This window comes from Aptenodytes forsteri, unplaced genomic scaffold, assembly GCF_000699145.1.
Source record: "Aptenodytes forsteri isolate BGI_AS27 unplaced genomic scaffold, ASM69914v1 Scaffold88, whole genome shotgun sequence".
Taxonomy (NCBI): domain Eukaryota; kingdom Metazoa; phylum Chordata; class Aves; order Sphenisciformes; family Spheniscidae; genus Aptenodytes; species Aptenodytes forsteri.
Genome location: NW_008795948.1, coordinates 3,182,004 through 3,196,979, shown reverse-complemented (window position 1 = coordinate 3,196,979; position 14,976 = coordinate 3,182,004). Strand labels below are relative to the sequence as shown.

General features: G+C 36.0%; 1 protein-coding gene across 1 annotated transcript in view; it reads right to left on the bottom strand.

Moving 5' to 3' along the window:
- Window positions 1–14,976, bottom strand: part of POLN (DNA polymerase nu) — a 103,984-nt gene that overhangs the window by 14,816 nt on the left and 74,192 nt on the right. Inside the window, exons 21-22 of the mRNA XM_019473678.1 lie at window positions 12,870–12,980; window positions 8,745–8,823 (exon numbers count right to left, since the gene is read on the bottom strand). Coding sequence (XP_019329223.1) covers window positions 8,745–8,823; window positions 12,870–12,980 — 190 coding nt within the window. The remainder of the gene's footprint in view (window positions 1–8,744; window positions 8,824–12,869; window positions 12,981–14,976) is intronic.

Sequence of the window (14,976 nt, the reverse complement as noted above, 5' to 3'; positions counted from 1 at the left end):
GCAGGTTTATAGTACAAGGCCACCTGTATTTTTTCAGGGTTGTTAAAGTAATAACATTCACATGCAATTTGCTGTTCCAAAGAAGGAAGCATTCAATTTGACATCAATGCAGATGAAAGAAAAATCAAAGCAATTCATAGCTTTCACCATTCCAGTGTGTGCACACATCTACCCGTTGCACACCTTGAGTGAAACAAGTTTGGGAAAAAGCCTATACTTTTGCTTAATAGCTTAACTGAATTATCTTCACTTTGAAGGAGTATTGAAATAGCAAGCTCCTCTTATTATCTCTTGCTAAATGTATGGTAAACTGGATTAGAGACTGCAAAGCAGGCAGAGACTAGTATTTTTGTTGTTCCACAGATGATAAGAATGCCTTTGATTTACAAGCTAATATTTTATTAACTTTTTTTTTGATTGCCTGCAGATTAGGCATCATTTTTTATGAGTACACACATGATTTCTTTTACTGAGAAACATGACCTGCGTCTGAGTATGACTGTGGTGTGGAATGGAGATACTGCTACAAGCTGCACCTTCAAACGCGTAAGTATTTCTGTGATTGCCAATCTGAACATGGCTTTTGACATCAGTTTAGTGTGCCAGCACACAATATCCTTCTTAAACTATTATGCTGCACTATAGAATTTTAAAAAGAAAATCTTTTTTATTCTCTTCAACACTACATTCATCAGTCTTCCAGTTTCCTATGAAACAACACAGAGATTAAACTTCTCAGGCCTTCAGTGGATCCACCCAGTTATCATTACTATATCATAATCATATTATTGACTTAATATATGCCAAAACAAATTAAACTATCACCAAGAGATTTTTTTTCATAGTATTCTATTTATGAGGCCATATTGCCTCTTTATATTTTATTTTTTCTTGGTACCAGGCCAGTTTGTCTAATATAAGGCCAAATGAGGATTTTGTTTGTTACTGTAAAGCAATATATTCCAGATCTGGACCTCTCTATTCTGAAGTACAGAATTGCAAGTTTTTCCATGACTACTTCAAATGCGTTGCCTAGAAATAAGTACACTATTGAACTGACTTCAACAAAACAGCCATTACCTTATTGGCGGGCAATTGTATTTCTTTACTATTAAAGGAAACAATATTTTGCCTAAACTGCAAACGAGAGTGCTGTGGCATGACATGCTGCAGACTCTTTTGTAGGAATATCCCATAGAAAAGGCAGTGTAGGATAGGGAAAAAAAAAGACAAGATCGTCATGGTAGTCTTTCTCAGAAGCTGGTTTTTAACAGCTATGTGCAGTGTTTCAGGCCATTACAATGTGGCAAGAGATGCTCAAACTAATTAAATTCATGCTCCTTCTATAGTCAGGGGCCAAGGTAGGCTCTTACTTAGGTGTTCTGAATTGACATCTGGAAAATCCCAACTCTATGCATTGACTTTGCGGGGGTACCACCTCCTGATACAGCTACCTACATTGGACACCTAAAGTTAGACAGAGAGAACAGCCCTCTGTACTTTTTTGTGATGCATTTTTGTATCACCAGGGAAATTTTTACTGCTGTAAACTCATCCAAAGCGTAATATGGTCTAGTTTTCCAGACTGGTCTGCATGAAGATAATACAAAATATAAACCACCAATGAATTCCTACAGACTAACTGCAGGTTAATTTACTCCATCGTTTGGTAGAGGGCAATCGGGACCCACCACATGCCAGCTCCAGACCACTCAAAACTCACCTCAAATTCAACTGCTGTCTCTATTCACTTCCCTCACCACAGCCCCTGACACTCCTATGGGAGGTCTAACTAAGCACAGGCAGCACAAAGGATGGGAATGAGACAGGCTAAGCCACGGGTGTAAGGTGCTAAGTGTATTGCTTAAAGCATATCCGAGAGGAGCTCACATATTACATTGAGCTGGCTGGTTTAAGAGTTTGAACAGAAAATAAATTAAAACAAAGTGTAACATTGGGTAAGTGGGAAAACTTTAAATAAGAGAGGGTCCAATGGTTATGCATAATACGGTTGGACTCGATGATCTTAAAGGTTTTTTCCAACCTAGATAATTCTATGATTCTATAAGGAATTAAGGGCATCTTATTCTGACTAAGAACCAGGCTGAGAGCCCAGACTAAAATAGTTTAAGTTGCTTCTTGTTGGTTAGCTCTGCATCTTCAGGAAAAAAATGGTGTGGCACCATCAGGTTGTCTGATTCTGAGCTAGAGTACTCAAGTGTAAAATTTCCATGAAAAATTACACATTTTATTTCTAATTTGAAGACATGCTGAGAATTAAATCATAACTGAACAAGAGATTTCCTAAAACCAAACGACTGTCTTTGGAGAAGGAGCAAAAAAGATGAGTTATTTGAAATCCATCATAGCACTATGTCCCTGATCATTGAAATTAATACCATTTTCTGATACAAAAGTATCAGATTTTATATCCCAAATATTAATATCTTTGTCTGTCATCCTATGTTATCCCCTTTTATGATGAATAAAATAATCATCCGACTAGTAACATCACATTTTTTCATTTTGAATTTGAAACTTCTAAATGCATAATGGGAGACTTCAAAATTGCAGATAGGAGAGTACATGGTTAAAAGCTTTGTGTAATGATAAGTTTAAAAAAATTCCCAAAAGAGCATAAAAGCTGTTAAGTGGTTAGAAAAAAAAATGATAAAAAGAATAAGATATTTTGAAATCAGATAAATGGGGGAATACGAAAAAACGTATATATAATAACAAATGGAAAGATGTTTTATGTTCTGCAACTGAAAAACAAGAACTTAATGACTTGAATATTTGAGAAATTCATACTTAATAAATTCGTATTTAATAAAACAAAATAATGGTTTACAAGGCATGTAATGAAACACATTGCCAGAATAAGCCAGAATGGTTGCTCATGTAACAAACACTTACATGGACTTCAAGAACATTTAGAAATTATGACATACAATGATTTAGGGGGAAGAATTTTAAATCTTCTGTTTTGGAACTTAGACTCAGTCCCAGAAGCAGAGCAAGATGAAAATCTGCAGACAGACAGGCTATCCTACTACAAATCTTACACCTTCCTCCTGAAGCATCTGCTACTGGCCACACTCAGCAATAATGGACCAGATGGATGTTGGATCCAATTCTTCTTAGAAATCTCTACATTCCCTACACTAAAACTGTATTAATTTTTTCCTGATACTACAAATACTACCTGTTATTTCATTGCTGCACAGTTTCCCTACAAAAGTACACAGATTCCAGTGGAAAGAATGCCTATTAAGTTGTCATGTAACTAAGGAACAAGGTTACGATAATTTTGTAACATTTTGTAGATTTTTCAATTTCTTTTGAAGCTGCATTTATAAGGACTTCTAACACGGTAGTATAAAAGCTATAGCTTGTGATATATCATGCCTGCATCGATGTTACTTGTATTAACTTTAATCTGCTTCTTTCAGTGTTTCCATGATAAAGAGCAACAAGATATTTTGACATTTTAACATTTTAACTACAAAAATTCAGCTACCTTGTGAAATTTATTTTCTCAGCAGCTACATCATGAAGAGCAGGAAGCTGAACAGATGGTTAATTAAAGAGAATAGAATTTTCACGTCCCCAAAGTGTTTTAAAACATACCAATCTAAAAGGTGACCTACAAAGGGTTTTTATAAACAAAAATTATTTACTTGTGTTGAATGACCCACATAAAGGAACATTGAAAAACCTGCTACATCATGAATGTCCTTTTTGGCTGTGAAATTTAAGCATGTTAAATATGTTTACCTCTTTCTATAAAGAATAAATCATTCTGACTTGTTCTGGCTCACTATGCATGAAGTGTTCAGGTAGCAGTTCACCATCTTGTGGATACATGCAAAATACTGCTTTGAATGCTTGAGGAAAGTAATGATTTTGCTGTCACAGCATGCCTAGAAATACAAAGTTATTTGGCCACTTTGGGAAGCAAAGAGCTATGTACTGGACTGGGACAGCAGCTATGGAGAGCTCACAGTCATTTCCAACACAGCAATATGATCTAGGATGTTTCCTTCTGCTACTGAAACAAAAGCATATGTCTGTGAAACAAAAATCTTATTCTCCTCTCAAGCGGAATCCAAAGCTTTTATCTTTTCCTTGTGATTCTGTTTCTCCAGTATTAGGCTAAGAATAAAAGTTGACAATCTTGCTAGAGTTAATCCTTTAGAGCAGATCTGCAACCATATATTGGGAAATGTGTACAGAGTACCAGAGCAATAAGCGTTTGCTTGAAAATCCTGGATAACCGCTACCGAAGAAACATGAGTAAAAATAATTCTTTAATTCCTGAAGAAACAGATAAAGGGACATAAGATTTATGCCCAGAATTAAATAAAATCATCACACACAGCAGCAGCACTAAGCAGTTTACTGAATGTATTTTGCTGAAGCTATGATGTAATCAAGGAGTTGGTTTTATTAGTATGTCCTTTTGTATGAATCTGAGAAACTATAACCAGTCAATAAAATACTAATGCTTGAATCCCTACACACCTTATAAAAATGCCTTTAGGTTCTTGTGTGTAATTAAAACTGAAGCCACTTCCAACAAAGGCATCATTTGTGATTTATCATGTGATTTGTATCTGAAAAAAATCCAGGTCACATAACACAATGCTTGTACCTGGGATGATTAGGGCTGTTTCTAACTAATTTAGCTATCTGTGTAGAAGCAAGCTGCATTTACAGCTCACCAACTCAGAAAATCATTAGGTTGATTAAAGTGTTTGTTCCTTGAGGAAGACATACAAAACCTCCAACATCCACTGCTATTGAAAAGCAGCTGGGACCAAGAAAATAAGATCGTGCCTTTTCCTTTTATTTGCTGGTGGCTCGTCCTTTTTGGATCATTCATTTATATCTGGCCTGTTGCTGAACCTGTCTCTTTAACTAGGTTCTGGACATGCTGAGAAGTAAAGCTGTGTGTTTGTGGCACAGGTCCAGTGCTGAAGGAACAATAAATCGGTGAGAAAGCAGAATTGCTGGATTCACACCAAATTATTCAATAGTTCTGTAGACTTTTTAAATTTAATTTGCATGTTGTTGAGATATTATCATCTTTAATGACTTTCTGAGAAGTCCATGTAGCACTAGGTAGACTTTGGGTAACATCAGTGCATCTTCAGCTTACAAAGTGTTAATTTTTACAAGAATTCCTATAGGCAGCAATTCTTCCACAATTTGCCAGCATCCTTCTTTCTTACCAAGTTTCCATGCGTCTGCCACTGCAATGATATTTTAAACACTGAAAATAACTACAGCTCTCCATCTGAGTTCACTGAGTACCTTTCCACTCTCATCAATTCCATAAATCTTTCTTTCAGCTGCTACTGTATGCCTTGATCTCACTTCAGAAGTTTCTTTGCTGTCATCTGCCCGCAGGAAACATTGTGTGGAGGTTCTGTGAATTGTATCAGACAGGTAAAAGCTGGCACTTGAATAATTTATGTCAGCAGCACATTTTCAGTAAGCAGCTTGGCCATCAGCAGCAGAATAGCATCTTAACAAAGATCTAGGTAATATGGAAGAAGTCTGAAGAAATCATTTTGATTACTTGTCAGTGCCACACAAAATGCAGAGATGTTAACGCTGATGCCAGTAGCTAACCCATACTAATATCAGTTCCTTATCATATGTATTGCATTTAATGCTACTTTTCCCCATTTCTGTAAGATTATTTGCAAGTAGCTGATTGACTTTTTATTGTCAACAGCAAAAGTTGCTAGGCTGGCATTTGAATTAAAAGATGAAGAAACACAAAGAGGAAAATGAGACTGCTAGTTGACAGAACAGCCATTGATCAGTCACAGTGGAATATATTGTTCCATCAAGAGGGCCTCTCTGATGAAGCATCATGAAAATGTAACTTGACTACTTTTCCCTGACTTCCAAATGCAATATCGTATGTGCAAAAAACAACTGAAAAATCTACTGACTACTAGTCCTACAAAAATGAAGCTTCATACTGTTGGGTCAGAGCTTGCTCACAGCTGAAAAGCTTACAGCATATGAAAAATGAATGCAGTGCTGTCAGTGGAGAAGGCTGCAAACATACCTGCAAACTAACACTAAAAACTGTAAGACCTTATCTAGAATTTACTTTTTTTTATTTCCAAGGTAAGGAAGACAAAATGTTGAGTGTTAGCCACTACTTGGCTATGCCTTATAGGATACTGTCTCCCACTGTAAATGTGGGGTTCATAATCACTTCTAGAGCACATATAAAAGATATTTCTCTTTGATATGCTGTTCAAAGTGAAAACCCTGTTTCCAAAATTAGAAGTTCTAATGGGGAAAAAAAATACTTACAAGGGAGTGAAGACAGAAGTAAAGATAGTAGTGTGCTATCTTTGGAATGAATATGATCTGATGTGATGATAATAGGAGATTGATTATATTTCTCATTTTGGAAGAGCTACTGTGCATTCCTACTGTTACAACAACAGCACCAATTATGTATACACTTCCTTTTAACAATATTTTTCAAAGCACTTTAGAAAGGATGTTAGGATCATTATCCTGACTTGACTGATAAGAAAATCAAGAAACAGACCACTGAAAAAATAACTAACTGAATGTCACCTGGCAGACAAGTGGAAACACTAATTTTCAAGTTTCAGTCCTGTACTATTTTGGCAAGACCACAGTGATGCCTTCAAACGCCACCATCCAACCAGGTGAGTGTTCACAGAATTTATAAAGGCATTGATTGTGCTTTTTGACAAGCTGGCTTGCAAGTACCTGCTAAATATTACAGCAAGGAGCCATTAGTGACTATTAAAAGGCTCTCCTTTAGCAAAGCCATCCAGTTGTTAATGGCTGGCAGGAGTTCAAAATTCCAGTTTAAAACAGTCTGTCTCTTTTAGATGCCCTTGGAGTCTTGGCCTTTCCCAGCTGTGACATTTATGATAGGAATAAGAAGGATAGGCAGTGATACTTTTCTGATGTCTGGTGTAGCCATTCCCCTATGCTTTCACAGCACAAGGAAATTCAACATGTAAAACTTCAATACTTCCCCATGTCTGTTACCTCTTTAGCCATTTGGTGATACTACTTCTTTAAAACAAATAGTTTTGAGAAAGGACAACCCAAGTAAAATTTTCTGTTGAGAGAAGAAAACATTCACGAGCTTTATCAGACATGGCATTAGTCGCAAAAAACTTTGGCTTTCTCAGAATTACAACAAACAGCAAGTTATTGAACCTGAAGATCTGTGTGCTAGGTAGGACCTGCAGAAGGGAGTATGTTCTTTGCCCTCTCACCACCTCCACTTGCCTTCTCCATTAAAGACTCTTGGCTGCTTGTCCCAGAAGGCAGCTGCTCTATTGCTAATCTAACTCAAAGTTACACCTGCTACAGAAATTTTCAACCAGGCCACAGCTGCCAGATTCCGGTCTCTTCGTACAACTCAGGCAGCAGAAAGAATTATAATCAGCGCTGAGAATCTGCCCCAAAATGTACAATGCAATATGTTGTAGTACATCATCCAACATTTAATACATAAATGTATCATTGTCTGCATGCATGCAGTATCTCCACCAAAGAACCATTTCCCATTTCAGATTTGTACTAGCGGGCCACTTATTTCTTTTTTTTTGGTAATAGTTCAATGGTATTTTCCTCAAAAAGTTGCAAGAACACTGAAGAGTGTTACTCAGAACAAGTTTTATTTTTGGCATAGGGGTGACCCTACCTTTGAATTCAACACATGCAATTTATATTTGTAATTATAAATTACATTTTGAAACATTGATCAAATAAGACAACACTGCTGTGTGTAAATGACACACACGCAAACACACATAGAGTATTTATAGGGTTAGATATTCGCAAAATATGTTTGGAAGGCCAAACCCTGTTACTTTGTACTGACCTAAACTCCCACTGAAGTCCTTAATACATGACTTCTACAGCTAAGTTTTTATGATTTCACCTTCTGGATGACAATGGTAACACTGATGGTCTGCACTACCTGCTATCTCTGCTTTTATCTGAACTTCTACTACAAAAATTCATGTTCTACTGGATTGTTTAGTAGAGCATTACGAAAGATGAGAATCCATTTGTTTGGCTTTTTTCTGCATGTTTGCCTTCAAAGTATCTTTCTATTGCAGCAAATAATAATGCTCACTGGCACTCTGCACCATCCCCTCCATCCTTTATTACAGGAAAAGTAACTTCATTATCTCTGCTAGTGGCGTAAAAATCTTGAGGACATTCTGTGTCTCCTACCCAACTATGAGCAGTCACAACAAAAGAGAATCATGATGACCTAGTTTTTCTTTAGCAAAGGAAAGCCATCTATACAAGAATAAAAAAATGTTCATTTATTTTGCTTGAGCACTGGTTTCCTGATTCCTGTTTTTTTCCCAGCCCACTGAATGTTCAATTCCCATTGTACAATACACTCAAAATACAGGAAGGATATGATCAGTGGGCTTGATTTCAAAGATGCGGAACAACCACTGAACTAGATCTGACTGAGTTTAAATGGCCCCAGGGCACTTCATCGCCTTGGGATGGATTTACAGATCCAACCATTTAAGCACAAAGATATAACTTTGAATGTACAAAACCATCTCACAAGTCCTTGCCTGTTAAAAGATTCAGAGCCATACACGATATTTCTACAGCTGCTTAAAATGTCAGAAACACATTCATTTCAACTAATTTTGTTTTAAAATCAAACAGTTTTGCAGTCCTTCATTACTAACCTGGCTGTTAAAGTCGGAGAAATGACAACAGAGGTAAAAATCTCCACCATAGCCATTTTACAAAGATCAGCTGCAGATCCTATGAAAGAAAGTGATCTGCTTTTAATTTAAAGCATGCAAAAGGAAAATGTTCTTCTTGGAACTATAGCATAGGAATGAAAAACATCTGAAAACTCTGAATTATAAGAATTTGCAAAACTAGCAGATTCAATTCATGTATTATGTGAAACAGATTGTAAGATTAATAAATAACATACTAAATAATTACATGTTAATTAAAAACAGAAAATAATAATATGAAATTATGTGTTAATTAAAAGTCAATTTGTCAGTCATGGCCATGAGTTGAAAAATTGCTTTTTATAAAAAATGTCTGAAATTATCTAACCCTAAGTTGGAATTAAAATTTACCTATAAATTAATTAAAATGTAATGTCACAAAAGGTTAGAACATTTCCATTTGGAAATTTAATTTTATGCGTTTTCATATTTCCATGTGTATGTAATGTATATTCATTACATTACAGTGTTAAGAGCAGTGGTGCATAAAACAGCGTCATGTTACATAATAGATTACGCGTTTCTGGTGATCAAGAGGCAGAATGATTCTCCAGGCCTGCCATTTGGTGAAGGGGTTTGTTCTGGACCATGCAACAGGGGTTTAATACATTTTACATAAAGATTTATCAGGTAAAATACAGAGACAATCCTTTAAGTAGGGACTGGAAGTCATAATTCTCCTTGTCCCATCAGATACCTTAAATGTACTAGACCGTAGACATCTTTCTTTTTGTACCCCCTAACTCAATGAATTTTGAACTCTTTCTTCCAAATGGTTCAACTTCCAGAGTAGGGATAAAGAACAGCCAGGTAGGCAAACGGTAAGGGTACTCTGCTGGGAGATAATCATAGAATCATAGATTCACAGAATATCTCAAGTTGGAAGGGACCCATAAGGATCATCAAGTCCAACTCCTGGCTCCTCGCAGGACTACCTAAAACTAAATCATATGACTAAAAGCATCATCCAGGTGCTCCCTGGACTCTGACAGGCTTGGTGCCGTGACCACTTCCCTGGGGAGCCTGTTCCAGTGACCGACCACCCTCTCAGTGAAGAACCTTTTCCTAATGTCCAATCTGAACTTGCCTTGACGCAGCTTCATTCCATTTCCTCGTGTTCTATCGCTGACCACCAGAGAGAGGAGGAGATCAGCACCTCCCCTCTGCTGCCCCCCTTGAGGAAGTTGCAGACTGTGATGAGGTCACCCCTCAGCCTTCTCTTCTCCAAGCTGAAGAAACCAAGTGACCTCAGCTGCTCCTCCTAAGTCTTGCCCTCAAGACCTTTCACCATCTTGGTCGCCCTCCTCTGGACACACTCTAATAGTTTGATGTCCTTCTTATATTGAGGTGCCCAAAACTGCACACAGTACTTGAGGTGGGGCTGCACCAGTGCAGCGTAGTGTGGGACAATCACCTCCCTTGACCAGCTAGCTATGCTGTGCTTAACACACCCCAGGACATGGTTGACCCTTTTGGCTAAGAGAGAATATCTAAGAGATCGAGGAGATAGACTGAACACCTCTTCTTTCTTCATGGTTTTCTATGACAAACTGCCTCCTCTGAATCCCATACTGAGACTCTGTTTTACTCATTAGCTATATCAAGTGCAGATCCACAGCTGATTATTGAGATGGCTATGTCTAATTGCAAATTTAGCCTCAAATACCTATCTTGTTTTCCTGTTCAAAGGATGTGTCAAACTGATTCAATACAACATAAAAAGGGACACGTTGATATAAAAAGTAGGAAAGGATGTTTCAGCAAATGGCAGGTAAATATCTTCTTAGTGATTGTGAGAATGAAATTATATGATTGAGCATCTAGTCCATCACAATACATATGTTCTATATGTATTCTTCATGAAACAATGTAAAGTAAGAAAGTACAAAAGAATTCTCAAAATAATTTTTTTTCTGAGATATGATTTTTAGAGATACGTTATTTTAAATATTTTCACAGAAAATAACTATATCCTTCTGGTTGATTTTGCCACAATTATAAATAAATAATAAAAAATAAAATTAACGGTTTCCTCTATGCGGTTAGGTAGAGCTGAGTTATAACTGAAGAATATTAGGCTGTACATTGGTAAAGACTATTGAACTGGGAAATATTCAAAAAGAGAAAGAACACTATGAAAGAACTGTGGGAAATCCAGTTGTAGTAAGTTAAAGCTGGAACTCTACGTTCCTCTCAATATTGTCATGCACCAGAAGTCTTCTGCTATCAGTTGCTGCTACCATAACGAAAATGCAAACTGCTTGAATGAATCAGACTACTAGATATAATTATAAAACACATATATTAAATGCAGCTTAGTATGCTAACTGTGGTAAAATGTTTTAGCATAATTGAAAAAGTTTTTACAGTCTTAAAATATTATCTCACAGCTGAAATCCTGAAATTAAAAAATCATCATAGTCTAGAATGATATTTTTAAAAAAATTTAGGAATACTGAATATTTTAGAGCTTTTAATTCTTGCTTCATCACACCTTCTAATATTACATTTTGAATATCAGTTACACTATTTTTCATCAGATTTGTCCTCCAGTATTATTTGAACCGTCAATGAAATACGATAATCTTATTATTGTAGGTACTATAAGTGAGTGTTTCGTAGACAATCCTGTGGTAGCTTTGCCTCAGCTCCAAGCTCTTTGGACAGATGGACATAAGCAAGTGCTGCTCAGAAGGCCATGTAGCTTTATTAATGCTACACTGTACACTCAGCAGGACTCGCTGTATTAGCTCAAGCATTGTGCCTTCAACTGGAGAGGGCTGACGGCCAGCTGGATGGAAACCCAGGTAAACTGAACACAAGTCTCCGGAGAAGGTTGTACAGGCATGCCCAGTGTTACAAACATGCGAGCTTTGCTGCAGATTTTATAAGGATATTTTAAAATTCTACAGTTGGGTGCCTACTACAGCAAGGCAGCCATCACTTGAGCACAACTATTATTCAAGCAACAGCGTATATATTAGAATTCTAGATCTGTACATATCCTTGCAGAGACAGTACTTAAATTCAGTTACTAATTATAAGGAGCGTCAAACATGACATAAATACTTAAGTAATTTTTAAAATGAAACATTAAAATGAATAATATTTGGAGAGGAAAAAAAAAAACCCCACATGATCCTTTCAAAAGGAAAATTCAAATCACTTTATAAAAAGCACACCATCACCGTGTCTAGAAAGCACTTTTTCCTTGCCTGTAAATTGTACGCTTCCAATATAACTTAGTGAAAACCCTGTCAGCATCATCCAATTAAAAAAAAAATTGTTCCAAGGGGTAGCTTGGTAAGAAGGATCTCAGTCTTGGACTGCCAGCTCAGTTTTTATTTTTTTCTTTAGGTGGCTAAATTCTGTACAGGACTGAGCCCCAAGTGATTTAAACAGAGTATGTTAATGCATCGGATTAACTAACATTTGAGCACTTCATGCTGATTTTTACATTTCCAACATAATGGCAAATTTGCAATATTTTTCTGTGACAAAACACCTTTTTTCTTGCCCTTCACAGAATTAAGTTTGAATGTTCCTTACAAAGAATGAGTCGGGTTTCAAAACAAATAATAACAATGCACGATTCTTGTAATGTTGTATATTTCTTAAACTAAAGCTATCTGGCAAAATAAAAGCTAGAATCTGTAAGCAGCATAATCACAGAAACCCTTTGGAATAACAAATTATCAAAAGCAGAAAGGATAATGTTTTAAGACAACAATACACCTGAAGCACTGACTTCTAGATATTCTCTCTATACATAGTTTGTATCTATACCTATATTTAACTACCACAGAGCACTATAGTGCATTAGAACATTGAAACTGTTATTATTATTATTATGATACTGTTTAGTGGCAATTTCCAAGGTAGATAGAATACATCATTTAAATTTCTCTTTTATATGAGTTTATAAAACTCATGCCTCAGTAGTCTACTCTAGTAGACTACTAGAATATTCATTCTTTTGAGATTATCAGAGTAGTTGTCCACTAAAGCCAAGCACAGATAAAGAGATAGGTAGGTAAGTAGGAAGGTAGGCAGGCAGTTTTTTACCTTGAACAACAAAATTGACAGCCTGCCTCTCCGCTTGAGTGCGTAGTTTGTAATCCTGTGCATTGATATTAGCCAGTGGTCTTTTACGTCCCATTATGGAAACCACATAACCTTGTAGGATTTAAACAGAAATTAGTATTCTTAGAGTGATTAAAATTAAATTTCAAAAATTCTTTTTCAAGTTAATATAGATTTTTGTAATTATGTGCTGCCTGAGTGAATTTAATATCTTGCCCTCTGAAAATAGTCAGAGCTTCTTTTATTTAAACCTTAAATGCTTATTGTATTTTTGGTCTAAGAATTATTTCATTCAGAGAATTGGTACATGTTATACAAGGAAAACTTCTGTTCATTAAAGCTGTATTTTCATTACGAATGTCTACTGATATACCAGCAAACTCTCTCTGTGGGAGATGAAACTATAAATACTTAGCAGAATTAGCTATCTATTAGCAGCCATAATTAGAGCTTTCCATGCAATGAATAGTTTACTTGGGAATAGCAAAGAAAAATCAATTTGTGGAGTAATTAAATTATTAATGAATATTTCCCAAAATTAAAAAATAGTTTTGGGGAAAAAAAAACAAAGTTATAATATTTTTTCCATTTTCTTTATGTGGTATTTTCATGTCCCTTTCACAGCCAATCTTCCTTAGCTCTAGTGTGGTGGGGTTTTAATTTAAAAGAAACACATGAAAACACAGTAAAAGCTTTATGTTAGGCCTAATGACGTATTTTGCCAAAATAATTATTTTGGAGGGCAAGCGAGAGGAGTTGGGAGAGGAAAAGAGATGTGAGGATCCTCTTGTCAAAATAACACACACAAAACATTTTCTCAGCTTCAAAACTAAACTCCTTTTCTTATTTTAAGAAAAATGAAAAATCATCCATGTTAAAAATATACCTTTACAAAATCTTTCGTTATACTTCTGATCACCTTGACTACCCATGAATTGTCATTAGATACCATGGAAGTTCAGACTGCCACAGAGTTTCATCTCCTCTTTGGCAACCAAGATATGCTAGCACATGTGGTAAGGATACCTCTTCAAACACAAATTTATGACCTTACTATGGACAACACATATCTAGACTTACGTGCGGAGGATGAAGATGGTTCTGCTGAATTAATAGAGCTTTCTGCAAATTAGCATATTTCCAGGAGCACTGATACCAAATGTACCAGTTTTGGAACAAGGAGCTGAATTATCTGGAGGTTAGGATATTCTTTGGCATATCAGTCTTCCCAATTTAACTAACATTTTCCATGAAGAACAGTATCTAAAGATGGAATTCTTGAAACATTGGATTCTCAGGGAAAAATAGATTTACTGTAATATCCTTATTCCTGTGTGGTGTGTCTCCACAACAGAATCACCCTTGCAATACTCATAGCTGATTAGCATCCCCAAATAAATACCATCTTTCATATAATAGTGGCAGAGAATGCTTCTGTGGTCAAAGATTAATCTGTAAATACATATTTGAATGAGGTCTCAATGTAGTCTTTTTAATATGCTGATAATTTCATCAAAAAACAACAGCATAATAACACATATACTAATACACTAACAAAAATATCTTCATCACAAATTAATATTATTTATATGCTTATCATGTCTACACAGAGTATCAGACATTCATAACACCTAAATAATATTAGTCAGGTGGGTGCTGTTCACCTTTGAACTGCAGAAAATAAAATGAGCTCACTAGGTTAGAATGTTTTTGTTGGAAAGTTGGAATCTGAGGTGGATTAACAAGAAAAATATTAAATAATGTTGACCTGCTGCAGATTTTTTTGACCTTGTACAACTGAAACAGATTATTCTTTGACCATTAATGATTAAAACAATGGTTGATAGATGGGAGTGAGAGGAGGAGTAAGTACTAATTAGACAAGGGTGTTTTGATGACAATCAAGGACATTAGTTATGACACTTGTCTACAAAACTCACAAACCTGATTCTTTATCATAGAAGTCTGGTTATTGAAATTCATAGAACCATAGAATCATTCAGGTTGGAAAAGACCTTTAAGATCATCGAGTCCAATGGTTAACGTAGCACTGCCAAGTCCACCACTAAACCATGTCCCTAAGCACCAC